We start from the raw sequence: 19,672 nt of genomic DNA, 5'->3' as shown, positions 1-19,672 counted from the left end.
AAGCCATTCTTAAGGGTTCATCGAGGTGGCAGACCAAGAAAAACAATAAAACGAGAGAATTCTGCAATACAAAAATCAACTAATAAAGACCTTTTAACATCATCAAGACCTTTTTACATCATTAGGCGGCCACTAAATGCACGTTAATCCGAAGCTACTGTAAAGTATGGATGAGGTAACGTAATGGTGTGGGTTTGTTTTTCAGGACATGGACTGGGACCGATTCACCAAATAGATGGTACAATGGAACGTTTTATTTTGCAAAATATAATGCTTCCACATGCTGAGGATCAGATACCTCTGAAATGGATATGGATACAGTCCCCAGATCTCAACCCCCAAAAAAATCTATGGAAAATTGAAGATCGATGAATTGTAAGGTCTAATTACAAAAATTAAAAGGACCTGTTTGATCGAAATAAAATATTCTGCTGATCCCAGTGCAGGGAAGGATTTTTTTTGAATGATTTGATGATGACAGCTAAATTTTAAATGTTTCTAGTTTTTATGGCATAAGCACTGTAAAACTAAAAATTATGGGGAAATGTTTTATAAATACGAATTTATGCAACGTAGCTTAGAGCATCTATGAATCCTTAGGAATTGCATATTTACCATGAGCGATCTTTAGGAAAATACATATAGCACATGTACTATCAAATTGAATTTACCTTTTGATTTCTTCATTTTACTTAATATTTAGTTGGAAAACCCTTGCTGTCAATCACGGCTTTACATCTTTTTAGCAGACTTTCCACCAATTTTCTGCACTGTGCTATTGGTGTTTTTAATATTGTCCCACAATTCCTCAAATTTTTTGGGATTTTGACCTACCAATTGGCGTTCAATGCCATTCCACAGATTCTCAATCGGGTTGAGATCACACTAACACAATTATCCTCTAAACATGATTTTATTAACCGAGAAGTAAATATGTTTTTATAAATATTTTGATCCATTTTTGAGCTTATTTTGACAATTGGGCCAACGCCGTGCCAAGAGAAAGCTCCCCACACCAAAACATTTCCTCCTCCGTGTTTAATTGTTCTGAGAGTGTACTTTTTTTCCATCTGATCCGAATCTGCAGAACTTTGATTCATCACTCCAGAGCACGTTTTTCCAAAAATTAAGAGGCTTTCTTAGGTGTTCCTTAGCAAACTGAATTCTGCACTTTATATTTTTTTAATAGAATGGTTTTTTCTGTGACATGCACCTTCTTAATTGAATTTCATTCAACCGCCGCCTGATTGTCCGAGAAGACACAGAAATACCAGATTTTATTTGGTTTGAAGTCTTAAATGGGTCTGCGGTCGAAGCTCTTTGTATTAAATGATCTTCTCTTAATGTGGTTTTTCTTGCACGTGGGGCTCTTGATACGTTTTGTGAAGTTCCAAATGTCCCAAGGTGGTGAATTGCGTTGTAAACAAGCTTTCTTGAACAATTAAATGGCTCAGTAATTTCCGAAACCGTCTTTCCTTGAGCTTTCATCCCATTTATTATCTGTCTTTTATCCTCTGTGCAATGTGGTCCTGTTCCCATGTCTATTAAATTTTTTGTACAGACATTTTTTTTTAAATTCACGCATAAGCACTTACCGGTCAATTAATTAAAATAAAAGTTAATATATTTATATGAAAAAAATCAGAATAATGGATATTTCTGAGCAAAAGTTTTCTTGTGTTAATTAAATGACCAAGCACTAACAATGATCTTTGACTAGTTTCACCTTTAAATAAAAAACATGAACAATCTAACGATTTTATGCTCTCGGGGTTTCATTAGTTCAAAGCAAAGATAAACCCCGTTATTTTATGAGAAGAACTGAGTTTTGTATGCAATTCACCATATACAAGGTAAAGCGTGCTATTTACGTGTCCACCAATGTATGTCATAAAGTTTTGTTCATTATGATGCTACCTTTTGTAAACAAATGAATTTGGAATCAATATCCAGCTTTTTCTGGAGATATGACAGACGAAAAAAAGTATGCACTTAGATTCTAGACATCTTAAAACGTCAAAACATTTCTACAATTTAAATTTAAAAAACCCATTGTAACAACTTCCTACGTGAATTCAAAAATGTTCTCAATAACGTTTTTTTTAATAAAATAATACAAAACTTGAAACAAAAAAGTTTAAAATTCAAATTAATGTACATATATTGCAAGAAAACAGTTATCCGCATACAAAAATGATTTGTGTGTGAAGTTTAAGTGAACATCGGGTACCTCAACTAGAGATTGGGTTCCAACCCCAGTGGAAAGTTGTTGGGGGCAGCAAACGAGAGAGGGGGGAGAGGTGTTTCCACTAAGGCACCTCTCCTTATCCAGGCGGAAGCGGACGAATTCTCGAGATGGAATCAACGGTGGTGTCTACAGTTTCAGTGAGGTTGAACTACTTAGTGAACACCTTATAGGGCTTCTTCGACATATTCGGAGCCCAGGCCTGTAAGGAGCGGTTTATCCGGCTCGCCTTCCTTGGAGTTATACTAACGATCTGGCCCTCCAGGTTGGGGGTTGTGCCGTAGGGGTGGCCACGTAAAAAATTCCTTTAGTTTCGAAGCACCAACAAGCCTCGGATACGGACGGATTCACTGTTGACAACCCACGCAAACGAAATAAGGACAACGAACTTCGGACATATCCGAAGTATGTACGTGGAATGTTATGTCCCTTAACAGACCACGTGCAACCGAACAACCGCCATCCAAGAAGTGCGATGGGATGGACCGGGCAAACGCAAACTATAAGACTGCGATATCTACTACGCCGACTGCTACCGAGAACAAAGACGGCGTCTATTTGGGTGTGGATTTGTTGTTGGAACTAGACTCAGGCAAAAAGTCTTGAGTTTCAACGGGAGATACAGCCTGCATGACATAACCTCCGACAACGGATTCAGGCTGGTCGATTTCGCTGCGGGGCGAGACGTTCTGGTAGCTAGTACGCAGTTCACGCATCTTAATATCCACAAGGGGACATGGAAATCTCCTGATCAATCAACCGTCAACCAGATTGACCACATTGCGATCGACGCACGACACTTCTCCAGTATACAGGATATCCGAACATTCCGAAAGGCCAACATTGACTCGGACCACTATCATTGTAGCCAAGGTACGGCTATGGATATCCTGATCCAAGCCAAAAAAAAGTCTCTATAATAACCTCATAAGGAGTCCTATGCTGCCTGCATTAAGCATTGAAAACCAGTGGCAACATTGCCTTGCAGCCATCAGAGATGCCGCCTCTGAAGTGCTAGGTTTCACACGGCCACCACAGTGAAACCCCTGGTTTGACGGCGAATGCCGGCAAGCGCACGCAGCGAAACAGAAGGCATACAAAACGGCGCTGCACAAAAGGACTAGAGCTGCTCGCGAGCTCTACGAGCAGAAGAGGAGAGAGGAACACCGGCTTCTTAGACGGAAAAAAAGAGAGCATGAGAGCGCGCGATCGAGGAGATAGAGGGATGTCAGATGTCACAACAGGAATGAGGTTCGTAAATTTTACCAAAAGGTAAAAAAAAAACCTCAAAAGGGTACCAGCCACCGAAGCCTGTAAAGACGATCAGGGGAACATCGTAGTAGAACCGCAGTCGATGCTGAGAATATGGATCACTTCTCCAAATTATATAACGGCGATGACGACCCGAATTCCGTTGTAAGGGAGATAGAATCACTCAACCTCGGCGGCGCAGATCAACAATTCCGCCTACCCGACCTTGAGGAAGTGAAGATAGCTATATCTAAACTGAAGTCAAACAAAGCTGCTATAGCTGACGGCATCGCTGCCGAACTATTAAAAGCAGCAGGCGGTGACTTGGTACGGAGCATGCACCAACTCCTCTGCAAAATATGATCATAAGAAAGCATGCCCGATGAGTGGAATCTCAGCATAGTCTGATACATAAGAAAGGAGACCCTCTAAACTGCGCCAACTACAGAGGCATCAGATCCTCTCTGGAAAAAACCCAGGAACTTCAAATCGATACCCACCATCTCCTTATCGATTTTAATGTCTAGTTTTGGCATCCCTGTCAAACTTATCCGTTCGTGCAAAATGACGATGGAGAATGCACGCTGCTTTATCAAGGTCGGAAAAGATCTTACCGATGCATTTGATGTCAAAAAAGGTTTTAGACAAGGCGATGCACTGTCATGCGACTTCTTTAACATTGTTTTGGAAAGAATTGTGCAAAACTCAACCGTCAACACTAGAGGCACAATATTCCAAAGGTCCATCCAATTACTCGGATACGCAGATTATATTAACATAATTGGAAGATCAAACCGTGATGTCAGTGGAGCGTTTTTGAGCATTGCGATGGAAGCGAAGAAGATGGGTTTAGTGGTCAATGAGGGCAAGACCAAGTATATGCTTTCATCAAAAAAGGACACTGAACAACGACGTCTTGGATAAAACTTCACCATGGACAGCTATAACTTTGAGGTAGTTAAGGACTTTGTCTACCTAGGCACCGCTATTAATACAGACAACGACACCAACGCTGAAATCAAACGAAGAATAACTCTCGCAAATCGCTGCTTCTTTGGACTTAGAAGGCAATTGAGAAGTAAAGTCCTCTCTCGAGCATCTAAAATCACCATCTATAAGACACTCATCATCCCGGTTCTCATTTATGGCGCCGAGGCCTTGACCCTGTCAAAGTAAGATGAGAGCGTCTTAGGATGCTTCGAGAGAAAAATTCTTTGGGTGATTTTTGGTCCCGTACGCATAGATGGAGAAGATATAAAGACGAACTGTACGGGCTGTACAGCGACACTGACCTAGTTAACAGAATTAAAGTCCAACGGCTTAGATGGCTAGGTCATGTAGAGCGGATGGACATCAACGCTCCAGCCGGAAGGTCTTCGAATCCGATCCCGAGGGACTGCGGAGTAGAGGAAGAGCGCGACTCAGGTGGCGCACCCAGGTGGGAGAGGACCTCAACCAACTTGGCGTGCGAAACTGGAGATGATGCGCATTGAAAGCTCTTCAGTCTTCTCGATGGAAGTGTTACCTTAATACAAAAAACATCCAACATCTGTTCCCGTATCACCAAAACCGAACTTTGCAGAAAAACTACCACAATCAATCTAAAAACCATAATTGTCAAAAAAATACAGAATACCTTCTTTAATTCCCGAATTTCTTAATTACGAAAAAAACTACTAATATTTGTGTGTTTGATTTTTAAAAGCTTTTTTATTTGATTTCTTAAACAGTACCCATTGACCTTGCCTTTGCTTATTAACAAACCTAAGAGCCTTGTAATTTTAAACAAAACTCTAAACTTATATTCAAATCTGGCTTAAATTTGTTAACCAATTTCAAAAGATTCAACTTCTTATTTGCTGAATTATATGATTCCAATTCGTACAAAGTCGACAAGTTCACCAGCAAACTTTCATTTAGTGACTTTTGTGGATTCAAATTTATTGCACGTTCAAAGAGATTGATGGCATCTTTCAGTTTGCCACCGTAGAGTAGACAGACTCCCATGTTATTTAGAATCATAGTATTTCCAGATTCGATTTGAAGAGCTTTCTGGAAGAGCAAATAGGCTTCTTGGAAGTCATTCTTTGCAACAGCTATTAACCCCTTATCGACGAAGTCACGAAGATCAGGTGAAGAAATGCTGAGGAAAGAAGGAGACATTTTTGTAGTTTGCAAAAATCAAGAGAAGAATATTGCTTACGTTTCTTTAAGACGTCTCGATTCTGCAAATTTCTGCTCAGCTCCAAATATATCACCAATTTGCAAATAGATTCTTCCCCAAGCGGAAAACAGTGACCTTCGCTCCTCTCTGGTTAGAGTCGTCTCCTCCAGGATCATTCCTCGAATTATATCATCAATTAGGTTAAACTTGCGCATCTGGAAGAAAGGCATTCAGAGTCGCTTATGAATGGAGAAAAGCCAAGGTACATACCATAATAGCACAGTTAACAATCGAATGTAGAACTCTCATTTCTCTTCTTCTCCAGAACGCACAGGCAGTGCTGTCATCGCTGAAATACTTTTTTATTTCGTTACAAATGGCATGGAGCTCGGACAGTTTGTCCAGAGCTTCCGGGGCGTTGCCAAAATATACTGGAAGCTCGGCTAGAAGCAAGCGGAATGAAAAACATGCCATCGAACCTTTCTTCCCACTGTACATATCTGGATGGAACTAGAAATAGGGAGGTGGTGGGAATAAAATGAATCAAATGTGTGCGAAGAACAAAACCAACTTCATAGTAGACGTCCGGACGAGTGAGATGGTCGAATGCTTCAGCTTCGGATTGTAAAAGTTCGTACTGTCCTAGCTTTGCTAGAAGTGACAACCTTGTGAACCACAGTTGAAGTGAATGGGGAGTGTTCTTGGCTGGCTGTCCGACACGTCCGTAACCTAAAGGGAGACATGTTTATCATTTTTTCGAAGAAGGATTCTTTCAAAACTCACCTTGTCCATAAATAGTCAACAGTCTGCCGGTTAAGTTTACTGCCGAGCGGTAGCATCCAGCGACAATGAGATTCCTCAATCCTCGCTCGTCTTGTGTAACATCATCGGCCCGCAAGATCTTCCTCTGTGACAGCTCAGACTCTCCCAAGTGAATGAGGACAGCTTCTCTAATTGGATCTGACTAAATTGGATTTTGAAATCCTTCAAATAAAATGTAAAGAAAATTTCTCTTACCAAATCATTGGGTGACATGACACCAGGCATTGTCAGATGTGGCGGAATACCAGGTTCGGTAAAAGGAGGCTCCCAGAAATTGCGCACTTCATCGGGAACTTTGAGATCATCTTCGATATCACCAGTTTCAATATATTCAGGTTGCTTAAATGCTCCATTGAATGTTGCAGACATTATAGATACATTTTCTAACAAAAACAAACAAAGTTCATTTGAAATTTTGTGTAAAAACAAAGAATTGAACATTCGGGTTCTGACCATTCTTCTGATGCTTCTCCTTTGGAGCTAATTCATCAAAGAAACTTGGTGGATCATTTGCGAAATACTGACTCAGGCTCGGTCCAGTTGCTCCAGAATTTTGATTATCCATCAGAATTTTGGAGAATTTTTAATTTGTTATCACAGAAAAATATATAATAATTACTTTCAGGAGTTTAATGTTTATTTCATTTATTTTTGTGAGCTTTTTGACGTTTCTTTTTGACTTTGATAGATGACAGGTTGTTTTCTCGTTGAGTTTTGTGGATCGTAGGTTGGATGTAAATTTTGTTTGTTCTTGAGATACGAATATAGATGACGCTTTTTAAAGTACGTTAAATTTTGAATTTATTTTATGGGCGGTGCTCATCGTTAACATTTATCTCTTTTCTATGTTTAAGGAAGAATAGTTTTGATGATTTATACGTTTATCTCGCTCTCATTAATTTGTAAACAACTCATAAAGATACATTTTTATCTAACTTTGAACATCAAGTGGGAGTTAATGGCTTAGTAAAAGTCTGAGGTGTCAAAATAAATTTTATTTAGATTTGGTTGACATGTTCTTTAAATTCTTTTATCGCCAGGAAAGTCCGAAACATTTCCAAGTATTCAAAATTTCTTTAGACCCAAATTTGAAGCTCGTTTCAGTTTCTCCTGTTATAGTGTATGAGGGGTATAACAGAAGGCTATTTATTCATCGCATTCCTTTTTTAGAAGCAAAGTGAATCGATAAAGAAAATAATTGGGGAAACATTTTAGGTTACCACACTGTCAAAGAATAACTTTATCAAAAGCAATTTGATTGTAGATTATTGTAGCATTTAATCTGTTCTTCTATAATCGATTTGTCATTTTCTGTTAAATTTATGATCAATTTATGTCACTTTGATTTTTAATTTTAATTTACGAACGAATAATCCCTTCAGTTCATATTTCAATAAATTTAGAAAAGAATAAACTAAGCTAAGTGTACACGATTCGGAGATCTTCCAATACTGGCAGATTTTCCGGAAAACAAATTAAAACAATTTCCTATCAACCATACAAACACTCAATTGTATCTGTCAAAAGTGACAGAAGAAAATAGGCAGCCAATCGACATCTTGCTATTGGTTAAACTTGAAAAAGCTACCAATTTTTAAATATTTGAACGATTGTCCACTAGTTTTTGCCAACAATTTAATTTGATTTTTAATTGGCACAATGAAGATTACAGGAATTTGAAAGAATTTAAAAACTTCGAAAATAGAAAGAATTAAGAACGCACTGTTTGGCAAAATAACGAAAAAGAAAACATACAAAAAAATGTTGAAAATTAATGGACGCATGATCAATTTTAACAAGATATGTCATTGGAAAACTTTTGACAATTCGGCCATTGTATATGCCTAAAATATTTAAAATTTGTTTCATATTATTCAGAAAAAAATGTCAACTGTACCAACTTTCAAATAATACGACCAGTATTCAAATATTCACTTTTTAAAAATTTGCTCGAACACTTAAGAGTCAGAAATTATTTTATTGTATGCATATGGTAAGATGTTTATGTTCTCTACAGAAAAATTGTGGGGTTGGGAAACTTGTATCCTGTTAAGAGATCGATGGAAACGATACTTCCAAGGTATTGAAAGTTCTCCGCTTTTTCCACCGTTTGCGAGAAAATATTTATTTGAGAGGATGGTCGGGTTCCAAAGCTGATCATTTTTGTTTTGTCGGAATTATACTTGTTGTCATTTGATGGAGATCCATGATCCTATGAGAGAGTAAGCAAACATCGTCCGCGTAATTGGATCCCTCCGCTACCTGACAGAGCTGAGCGTAGTACATCGCTTATCACCAACAAAAATAATATTGGCGACAGAATATACCCCTGTCAGACTGCTTCGGATTTCACAATCATCTGACAACCTACCATCGTGCAGAACGTGACACTTGGATCCATCATATGTTGCTTTAATAATAGCAATTGGTTTTTCGGGGATGCCTCTCCTCCGCAAAGCTAACCAGATATACTCCCTGTTAACGCTATCAAATGCCTTCTCGAAGTCGATGAACAGCAGGTGTAGTGTTGATCGATATTCAATAATGATCCGCAGGGTGTTGAAATGATCAATACAGGAGGATCTAGCGCGGAATCCAGCTTGTACGGCATCGAGTGTGGCCTCAAGGTGTTCTCTAATGCGTTCCAGCATGTTATTTTGCTATTTTCATTGGCAAAGGCAGGTAGAAGTCAAATTCCTCTGCAGTTTTCACACTTTGGAAGATATCCTTTTTTTAGGAGCTTGACGATCGTTCCCTTCTTCCATTTATCGGGGAAGCTTTCGGTGGTCCAGGTTTCTTTTATGAGCGGATGAAGCAGTTCGCTTGATGACGTTGGCGCTGCTTGTAAAAGCTCTGCGGGAATTCCATCAAGTCCTACCGCTTGGTTGTTGTTAAGTGCTTTAATTGCGGCAACGATCTCATCTTTACTGGGAGGTATAGTGCGGATTCGGGGACTAGTTTCTTCAAGAGCTTCATAAGGTATCGGCTGCGAGTTGTTTGCAAACACTCGGTTTAAAACCGAGGAAAAGTGTTCTTTCCACCTTTTGACTTACTCATCCAACGAATTGATCACAGTATCGTCTACTTCTTTCACCAGGTATTGCTTTGAGCTGTGTGCACCGGTTAGCTCATTGGTTATTCTGTAAACGGTCCTGCTGTCGCACCTGTTTGTAGCATCTTCTGCTTCTTGCACCAATCCGTTGATGTAGTTACGCTTGTCGCGGTGCACACTGCGGTGAACCTCTCTCTTTTTCATGCGATACGAGGAATCCAGCTCGTTTCTTTCTTTCTCTTGTGCAGCAGTTATTAAAGCTCTTAACTGTTTGCGTTCGTTGATCCTACCCCAAGATTCTCCTGAAAGCCAGCACCTAAAATGCATTCCAATGGTTTTCGATGTCGTCATATTCTGTGCTGCTGATTGTTCTCATTTCGTGTGACAAGTGGTTCCTAAATTGTTGACGGGTCGCGGGGTCCTCTAGTCTGGCGATGTTGAATTTGAGGGCTCGATTTATTTCGTTGGATCTTCGAACTGTAGCTGTACGCAATCTTATCATTAAGTGGTGGTCACGGGCAAGTCGCATATCGGTGCCTCTTCTGTTTCGTACATCCAAGAAACTGCTCCTAAATCGACGACTAATCGTGAAGTGGTCAATTTGGTTGGAAGACGCTTGTCTGTCCGTCGACACCCAGCTAATTTTATGACAGAGTTTGTGTTCAAACATAGTGCCACCAATCACAAGGCTATTGGCATTGCAGAAGTTAATGAACCTCTCACCATTTTCATTACAATTGCCGACTCCGTGAACACCCATCACATGCCTTAGCCCGTTGTTGTTATTGCCAACCTTAGCATTGAGCTCTCCCATAACCAAAATAATATCTCCGCGGATCCCAGTTGACCTTAAAAGCATTCTTTCTCTTTATCAGATGCGAGATCCGTCGGTGCGTAACACTGTATAATGGTGACGGCTCGTACTCTTCTCTGAAATCTAGCTTTGATAAGCCTTTCCCTAAAGGGCTTACAGAAAAAAGACTCCTGGTTGCCGTTTTTGTAAGGAGTAACCCAACACCAGCTTCTCGAGCGTTTCCTGGATCGTGACCAGAGTAGATCAATACAGTGTTACGTGTCGGTGACTTGTATTTGCCTGATCGCAACCATCAAATTTCGCTTAACCCTAAGATATCTATCCTAATTGCAGGAATCTGGCATTTTTTGGACCTTCACTTCCGTCCAGAAGCGTCCTCACATTCCAGAAACCAATCTTTGTCCGGGTACAATAGCCAAAAGTCGTCAACGAGTTATCATTAATTATCCTAGGCTTAATTTCGGTTTCCGTAAAGGGATGGAATTCAGTTACGAGTGCTAATCTCCATAACCTATCCTGAAGAGACAGGAGAACTTCGACATGGCAAGAAAGTTGCATTGCTGGCCTAAACCAAGCCATGCCGCAGGCACCCAATATTTATTTTACTGCTAATACATACTAACTTTTTGTGATTTGCTTTTAACGTTTGTTGATTTGAAATATAAAATTAATTTTTGTTCTAAGTTCTGTCAGTTGCAATTTCTTACATGAGCCTGTGGTGACAGAAAATTGACAGATCTATAGGGTGCGTTTAACTTAAATTCAGTAATGAGTTCTCAGATGTAGTTGGACTTAAAACGCAATTAAGGTCTGAATGTCAAATGTGCATGCACCCAAAAGCTTTGAAATACTTACTGAATGCTGTCAATATGATTTAAAGTTAGAACGTGGCCATTGGTTTTGGTGCGCCAGCTCATAAAGTACCGCTAGTGGCAACGTCTTTATTACTTCAATTGTTGCCAGCATAAAATTGTATATAGTGAATAAAAAGAAAAACGATTTTTTATGTATGTTTTTGTTTGTTTTATTTTTTTTAAGTATTTGTAGCGTGTTTGCTTTTCCTATTACACAAATTATAAACATAATTAATTTACGTCAAATTGGTTTCTTGCCTTTTTTTAATTCTCTTATAAAACACAAAAAATATTAAACACAGAATATCACTTATCATTAAAAAGAGACACAACAAAGTATATTAAAGTTAAAAAAAATTGAGTTTTCATCAGGTCAGATAAGAGAAAGATTGTACAAAACAAAAATAAAAATAGAAGGAAAAGAAAAGAAAGAAATGAAGAATTTTAGGAAAAAATAAAAATAAAAAAAATAGCAAAACATAGACGCGTGTAGTTGGATTTTATAAAAATCGTACACTTTACCACGTAGAACAGAAATGAAAATAAACAAAAAATCATTTATAAAATAAGAAATAATAAAAAAAAATAATATAAAAAGATCAGACTCTCTTGGTGGAATAACTGCTAATTTATAAAAGAAGCTTAAACTCCCTCTTTTTTTTTAAATTTAAACTGAGAAGCCATCACCAGTTGGATCTAAAATCCATGGATAATTGTTGGGGCACTCCATGCAGGTGAACAAACGTAGAGTTTCACCTGGCAATTCCCGGGTGGTTAATGGGCAGGCATTTGGCAGGGAGCAGTAGGGTTGACCCTTGACGTCACACTTCTCCTTCCATTCTTGGAAGTCTCTCAGCGAGTTGAGCTCAGTTGGGTTTTGCATCCATTGGATGACTTGCATGTTGGTGACAAAGAACACATCGTTGCGTCCCAACATCTCTTCGATGAACTTGATCAACTCATCTTTGTATTCCTTCTTCGATTTCAACCATGAAGCGTGGAAGTGAAGACCCAATGGAGCACGGTTACTATTGTAGTGACGGTTGAAGTTGTGACGCAGAAGACGACCGAATTGGTCTCCAGCAGCGATGTTTGAGCAAGAGTCAACCATGTGACAACCGGGCAGAGACTCATCGAATGAAGGGTCATCACGACGATCCAATTCGTTCATTACCATTTCCCAGACGGCGTGGCTACGGGATGGGCAGTTGTGGGCGTTACCGTTGCACTTATGGGGCATGCGGTAGTACAAAGTGTATGGCCAGATTGGGACACGTCCCAAGGAAGCAGTGATTGAAGCATCATAGACGAAGAATTGATCAGCCATCATCTCGAATTGCTTGTTGCCACCGACACGGAGGTATGGAGCACGAACACCAATGATTGAGCCATCGGTAATGTTGGCGAAACGTTCGGCGATCAAACGGGAACCGGCCATTTCAGCGAGCCAATCGTCGTAGGTACCGTGAGTCCAGTAGTTTGGATCATCCTTGTGGGTAAGGGAGAAGACTGAGATTTCGTGACCACGACGGTGAAGGTCCTGGACGGCTGAGTAGTTGGTGTATTTGTGGGAAACGAAGAAGGTTCCCTTGATTGAACAACCGTTGGGGTTTTGGCGTTGTCCGTTGAAGATTTCTTCGTACAAGTCGACGTTGTCAACATTGACGGCACCGTTGAAGGTGATGGTCACCATCTGGGGCACTTGTTGGGGTTCAATGGCACCGGGAATGCGAGTACCATCAGCAGAACAGAAACATTCAGGCAAAACACACTGAGTTGTGTCACATTCAGGAGCGCGGTTTGGATCGTCATCAACAGCTAAAAAATTTAAAATCGAACATTAAATCCACTTCGAGTTGAAAAGTTAAAGTTGATTAACTTACAGCAAGCATTTTCATCAGATTCATCTTTGCAGTCGGGTTTTCCGTTACAGAACAAATCCTTGGACAAACACTCACCATCTCCACAGGACAATTTACCATCTGGACAGATGGGTTCGTCGGTCTTGAAGATTGGAAGAGCTTTGCGGGGCTCTAGATAAAAGTAATGTGGAAATTAGATTATTTTGCACGATAGATGGCGGGGTTAATTTAAGGATCACAGTGAGGATGGATTAAGCGTGATTTTTGCTGGTGATCAAATGAAATTTAAACCTTTAGATACCAAAATAGATTGCTAATTACAACGACTCTAAATTTTTGAAACTTATAAAGTTCGTTATCAAAAAGATTTAAAGAAGATCATGCAAAATAGAAAACAAAAATATACTTATTTTTGGTAGTATCTAAGATATCGCTTGTGGAATGTAAGTTTTAGAATACGTTCCACAAGTGATTTAACACTAAAATTAGGTAAAGAAAGTTAGAATAAAGTATTAGTATACAAAAAAAAGCTTGTTAGTTATTTTTAAGACTTATATTAGGATAAGGAAGGAAGCAGAAGAGGAGGAAAAGGAAGAATTAAGGTGGGTACAAGGATTATACAAAATTCTTTTTTGTATTTAAATCGGTTATAACTGTTCTTAGTTAAGCTTGAATTTAATGGCAAACAATTGGTTAATTTAAACAACATATTAACAAAATAATTTTTATCTTCAATCCCAAACCAATATTTAAGGCATTTTTGTTTTCTTTCTAATTTTGTCTACATCATTTTTGTGGTTCTTTAGTTTAATTTTTTTAATGTGTCGTTGACTTTGATTTTTTTGAGGTTTTTGTTTTTTTTTTTAAGCTTTGGTTTGAGACTTACTTTCTTTTTCATCGCAGTTTGTAACTTTAGCCTTCCAGTCACAGGTCTGTTTGATAATATCAAAAGATAAGCCGGATGGGCATGTGATTTGTTTCAGTCCAGATCTTGTACATCTAAATTATGTTTCGGTTTTTTTTGTTTATTAAGTTATCAATTTTGATTTTATTAAAAAAAAGTAGAATTTAAAAATATTTCTCTGTAAATATATTATAAACGATAAATCGAAAACAAAAATTGTTGAGGACTTGAAACAAATTTAATTAAACATCGTTGCCAGACCCAGTATATTTTGTACTGTTTATTTGTAGTTGTATTTTTGTTAGTCACAAGTAGGAGAGTAGACATGTAGGTATATGTTTATGTATAGTATAAATATAAATAGTAAATTTTATTTTGTAAAATGCATTCCAAAGAAAAACTTCATAGGAAAAAAGTATATAAGATAATAAAAAAAAAACAATAAGTACAGGCATAGCAGAACATATAGAAATGTGGGGAAAAATCACAGGATGACATGAAAAGACATTTTGTTTGACATGCCACAACATACAAAAAACTTACTTTCAAGTTTATCACAATTTTTGACATTTGTCTTCCAGTCACATGTCTGACGTATAATGTCAAAACCTAAACCTGCCGGGCATTTTACAGTTGCAAGTCGAGTAATGCCATTTTCACCGGCATTGTCGCATCTATGTATGATGTTTTTATTTATTTGTAATATTTTTTAGTGTGTTTTTCAAATTTTTTATTGTAATTTAAGGAATTTTTGTATATTTTAATAAAAAAATTGTTTTGTGTCTATTTTGTGTATTTAACAATTTTGTTTTCAAATTACGAAATTAATTAAATTATAAAAATTTATAAAAACATACCTTACGACATCACGACAATCACCGTCGGTTGACAAACGGAAGTATTCATCTCCAGGTCTATCCTGGCAAAGTTCTTCAATTTGATTGTCATCGGGCTTTTCGTTGTCATCCTGACGTTTGACTCGTTCAGCAGAGACTATAAATAAAAGATAAGGCAGTTGTAGAAAGGGATGCAAAATGTCACATTGACTTAAAACAGTAGATGCATTTTGATAATGCAACTGACAGATTTATCAAATGTCAAACGGCAGATAAAAATTCAAGAATATTACCTCCAGTTCATGATGAGACACTTTTTTCAATCTTTTTCTATTTCAATACCAATTTTAGCATAAAAAACCTGCATCATAAAAACCACTAAATAAACAAAAAAAAACCATTTATATGCTAAAATATCTTTTTGACATTTTAAACACCTTCTATATGGTATCTACATAAATTTCCGCATAGTTCTTTTTTTAATCCGGCTATTCGAAATTTACATTCCAATAAATCCACTTTTGCTTTTATCAATAAAACTTGCTTTAAATATTGTTATTTGCTCCAAGTCAAACAAGTTACCTAATCCCTCCGCTCATTGCATATTCAAATGAAAGCGAAATTAAAATCATAAGACTACCAGTTTGACAACAAAACATCCATGATAGTGCGCTGTCATAAAATAAAGTTAAACACTTAACTAAATAAAATACAAAATCTATTAAATAACATGTGAACAAACTTGATTTTCATCTTCATCTTCTTCTTCTTTTTCATGTTCATCTACGACTCGATTGTGTTAACCCACTTTCGAATCAATAAAATCACACCAAGCGCAAACTATAAGATGAAATCGAATCTGTTAACAGACAAAGATGTTGTTGAAGAAGATGAAAACGAAATTAATGTCCCACTTTCAAGAGAAGCTATGAGGTAACAGATACCTTCATAGTATATCTATACCTATTCGTATCTTGGAGCGTCCATTTAAAATGGTTGTCTGTTAAAATTTACATAATACAAGCTTCTGTGATGTTTTTATAATTAATTTTTGTTGTTGTTGTTGAAGAGCACAGATTTTGGACACGCAAACAGTTCTACTAGAGCGTAAAACAAGTTATGTTTGCAGGCTTAAACTTTTAATTAGATCCATTATAGGCATGACTCAAAAAAATCAAATGGGGTGGCGCAACAGTCCGTTGTGAACCAGGGCCTAGTGACTTACAACTCTCAACCATTCCTGTGTGCGAGTAATGTTGTCAGGAATGGAGGGGACCTACAATTTGTATGCCGAATCCGAACGGCTAGTTTGAGAAAGCACTTTTTCATGACAAGAATTACTCTTGAAGGATTTGTCAATTCCTCGCAAGAGGCAGTACCCGCGAAAATTATTTTTTTTTTTAAATTAAGGTGGCACAGGCAGGGATTGAACCCAAGACCCCTTGCATGACAGTCCAACGCACTAACCATCATGATACAGGTACTACTATATAGGCATGACTATTCCATTGAAAACTGTTATGACAGTTCTTATGAGAACCTTTGGTGACATTGCAGAATACTGCGGCTGTCAAAATGCACATGTCTAAGTTTACTACTTTGAAGTGACAGCAAACAATTGACAGGTCAGGCCTGTTACAAACACACCTCCTGTAGAAATTTTTTTTTCAAAAACTGCATTTTAAGTTAAAAAATAAAAAATTATAATATAAATTGACAATCATAATGTTTTGTTGTCAAAAGCTTTTTATTAATCCTTTCATAGATCATTTTTGGTGGATTATCTGAGGTAAGACCTAAGTTCAAGGTTTAAGTATGTGAGCGCTAATTTAAACCTTGAACCAAGCCGATTGTGTACAATTCACACACAATACAACCACACCTTATTCGTCAAAAACAGTGACATTTATTAATTTAATATGCGTCAGCTAAAAATCATAGTTTCCACAAGTTGTTCCTTACTTAGTTCTAACTAAAGCTGCATTAAACGAAAGCGGTGGTTATAAATTACCGACGCAGTAAATAAATGCGAAAAAATGTCTAAGTGGGTGAATAAAAAAATGTAATACAAAAAATGCATGTGTAAATCAGAAAAGGTATAAAGTGTATCCTATTAAAATCTTTCGTTAAATAAAAAGATTCGTGACTTTATAAAAAAAGTAAACATTTTGCCTTATTATAATGAACTAAAAATAAAAATAAATTCTATTTGATTTATTTTATCTGCACTACAAATAAAAATCTAAATTCAAACATCGTGATCGGTCCATTAGTAATTGACACCTGTTGTTGATAATAATCTCAATTAAATTGCAGAATTCTTGTTCTCTTGCAAAAACAAAAAAGAAGTTCTCGACTAGTCTAGAAACCACCTTATCCCATAGCAACTATAGGTATAGATGCCATCATGTATCGATTTATACGTTGCAATTGCATTGGCTTGAAAGTGAATGGGTCGTCTTGTGGTTTAAGTCTTTGATTTTTGTTGTTGTTGTTATTGTTTTGCATTTATTTAAAAACATGTTTCTATTTTATTATTAACCACACAAGACTGTGTTAGCATAGTGAATTAATTGACTGAAGATGTCAAAGAAAAACCTTGAATTTTCACTTGATAAAGTACACTTGTTGCAATAAATTTAATTGTGAATGGAACTGGATTTAAATGGCGGATAAAAATTGCACAGAGTGGGAGTTATTGTAGGAGTACATAGGTGTTTGTAATGTGTATCCACCTAAATTTTACAGTCTCTTATGCCACGTTGACACTAGGAGATTTAGGTATATTTTTCTTGTTTGCATGAAATTTCACTGATGGATATAAAAAATTAACACACGTATAAGAGTAAAACATTATGAGGGAAGTGAAATTGAACTTCCTACTCTTTCACTTTGATAAAGAAAATATATATCCGCAAATTATTATTATGCAACTAGGTATAGCTAATTCAATGCAATGCAACTTTCCAACAAGTTTTTCATTTGATGTAAAACAAAATTGTGTCTCTCTTTCTTTTTCTGTCCTTTCTTTACGCACCGGCAGTTAAAAATAAAAATAAAACGGTCACTATTTAAAAAGTTTTGCACTTATTTTCACACTTTTACTTTTTTACACTTCGATTTTTTTTTCTTAAATAATAAAAATTAGATAATAATAATAATAATTTAAAGTACTTACCAAGTGCTAAACACATGAAAACCACACTTAAAAGCGGCAACACACGCGCCATCTTGCGTATGTGCTTACTGTACTTTCTGTCAGAAATTAAATAAGAAAGTTTAAACGTTAAAAAAATTTTGTATTTTATTTATTTTTTTATGTCAAAAATTTACATATGAAAAACGATATCCTTAACGGGGTGTCCGTGTGAAACTGTAAACGAGACAGCTGTAGTTGCTCAATACACAGCCACGCTTGCACTAGGTGTTGGCTAGTAGGATGAAGTTCTATTTATTAAGACCTACGTAACGCAAGTTAAAAAAAATCTCCCACCCGAATCTTTTGGAATTGCCAATTTCTTTAAGATCGCACAGAGTAGGGGCAATTTGTGTGCACACCATGTACGTGTGACTATGGTGGAATAAAAGACACCATATTACCATTGAGCCTGAGGTAATATTCCCCAACCTGTGGTTTCTTTTGATTTCTCCTCCGTGAATAATGTTTGAATGGCAAATTGTACCGTGTGGAACTTATGTCTAATCAATCTCCAGATTTTTGTTCACAAAATACCTGTTGGTCAGTTAGGTTGTTGTTGTTGGTTTCGGTTAAAAGTAGATTTAAACTCACCACAGCTGTGTATACATGAAAATTTCTTTCGATATTTCACCTTTGATCTTATGTTATAAGGTAAGGTATGCAAGAAAGAAAAAAACAAAAAACAATTTAAATTGAAAGGGAAAGAAAAGAAGTAAAATTATAAGATTTTCTTACAGAAAGACCGAGAATATACCAACAACAACAAGTCAGGCTTTGTTATTCAAACAAAGAAATACCGTCGTGTAACTTTATTGCAAGAATTAATGTGTTATTGTAAATTGTATACGGCAGTGTGGTGAAATAGTCTGATTTATTTTAAATGATAAATAAACGACTATTGGATTATTTTATTGTTTTTGAATTGAATTTTAATTGTAGCGAATTTTCTTTTTATCTTATCTTGGGTTAAATTATTTTTAAATTGTTGCGCTTTGACAGAAAGAAAAAACATTTTACCTGAATCAGTCAACACATTTTTACTTCTTACAAATAGTTTGACATTCACTCGATTCACTCAGCCAAAAACGGTTACATTTTGGTGATCATTTAAATTTTGTATTCTGGGATGTTTTTCTTTTTGTGTATCCTTGGCAGAACATGAAGCGCTATAAGGTTTCGGAAGTTAAAATAAATTAAAAACTGATTAGATCCAGACTAAATTCTGACGTTCATTCGGAATAAGTAATCAAACATTTTGCGAATTTCTGAATGTTTGCAGATTGATGTCAAAATATGTACATTAAAAATATTGACATTTCTAAACATTGACCACAGTGTTTCTCATTCCTAAGCGAATATGTGTAAATTTAAAATTTCTGTTTGAAAATAAAAGCCAAAAACTGAATTATTTATTCATCAGGAACATTGAAAATAAGTTTTTTTTATATGTACACATATGCCGTGATTACAGAGAATAATCGATTTTGACATCATAATATTATTCACCTCAAAAGTGTCAAAATAAAAACTTTTGTTAGAATTTGTTGAGTTCCCGCAATCAAATCGAGTACAATGCAAACAATTTATTTGGGATGTTTGGAGCATCTTCAAGCTCATCATTAGACATTTATTTCACAAAAATAAAACAAATAATACAAACATTTGCGAA

At 36.7% G+C, this 19,672-nt stretch overlaps 2 protein-coding genes across 3 annotated transcripts; both read right to left on the bottom strand.

The window, feature by feature from the left end:
* Window positions 1-5,178: 5,178 nt before the first annotated feature.
* On the bottom strand, window positions 5,179-7,134 carry LOC129938814 (trafficking protein particle complex subunit 12). The gene is made up of 7 exons (XM_056046598.1): window positions 6,936-7,134; window positions 6,678-6,865; window positions 6,444-6,624; window positions 6,232-6,389; window positions 5,931-6,170; window positions 5,700-5,875; window positions 5,179-5,639 (listed from the first exon to the last, which is right to left on the bottom strand). Exons 1-7 carry the CDS (start codon window positions 7,045-7,047, stop codon window positions 5,261-5,263), a joined length of 1,434 nt encoding a protein of 477 aa, XP_055902573.1. The 5' UTR covers window positions 7,048-7,134; the 3' UTR covers window positions 5,179-5,260.
* Window positions 7,135-11,347: 4,213 nt separating this feature from the next.
* LOC129941625 (chitin deacetylase 1) lies at window positions 11,348-18,291 on the bottom strand. 2 transcript variants are annotated; one of them, XM_056050312.1, is made up of 6 exons: window positions 18,138-18,291; window positions 17,983-18,059; window positions 14,826-14,961; window positions 14,512-14,642; window positions 13,086-13,235; window positions 11,348-13,020 (listed from the first exon to the last, which is right to left on the bottom strand). In XM_056050312.1, exons 2-6 carry the CDS (start codon window positions 18,032-18,034, stop codon window positions 11,870-11,872), a joined length of 1,620 nt encoding a protein of 539 aa, XP_055906287.1. In that variant the 5' UTR covers window positions 18,035-18,059; window positions 18,138-18,291; the 3' UTR covers window positions 11,348-11,869. The 2 variants fall into 2 exon arrangements, with proteins under 2 accessions (XP_055906287.1, XP_055906288.1); XM_056050313.1 differs by lacking the exon at window positions 14,512-14,642 and adding an exon at window positions 13,951-14,063.
* Window positions 18,292-19,672: the final 1,381 nt, after the last annotated feature.

This window comes from Eupeodes corollae, chromosome 1, assembly GCF_945859685.1.
Source record: "Eupeodes corollae chromosome 1, idEupCoro1.1, whole genome shotgun sequence".
NCBI lineage: Eukaryota > Metazoa > Arthropoda > Insecta > Diptera > Syrphidae > Eupeodes > Eupeodes corollae.
The sequence above is the reverse complement of the archived record's forward strand: the minus strand, read 5'-3'. Positions and strand labels throughout refer to the sequence as shown.

Bases quoted from the DNA above. Each gene is read 5' to 3' on its own strand.
- LOC129938814 (XM_056046598.1), bottom strand. From the start codon at position 7,047: ATGGATAATCAAAATTCTGGAGCAACTGGACCGAGCCTGAGTCAGTAT. The intron at 6,390-6,443 runs GTGAGTTTTGAA...GTCTCCCTTTAG, and splicing joins GTTGACTATTTATGGACAAG to GTTACGGACGTGTCGGACAG. The intron at 5,876-5,930 runs GTATGTACCTTG...CCTTTCTTCCAG, and splicing joins TTGTTAACTGTGCTATTATG to ATGCGCAAGTTTAACCTAAT.
- LOC129941625 (XM_056050312.1), bottom strand. From the start codon at position 18,034: ATGGCGCGTGTGTTGCCGCTTTTAAGTGTGGTTTTCATGTGTTTAGCA. The intron at 14,962-17,982 runs GTAAGTACTTTA...TTTTATTTATAG, and splicing joins TTTCATGTGTTTAGCACTTG to TCTCTGCTGAACGAGTCAAA. The intron at 13,021-13,085 runs GTAAGTTAATCA...TAAATTTTTTAG, and splicing joins ATCTGATGAAAATGCTTGCT to CTGTTGATGACGATCCAAAC.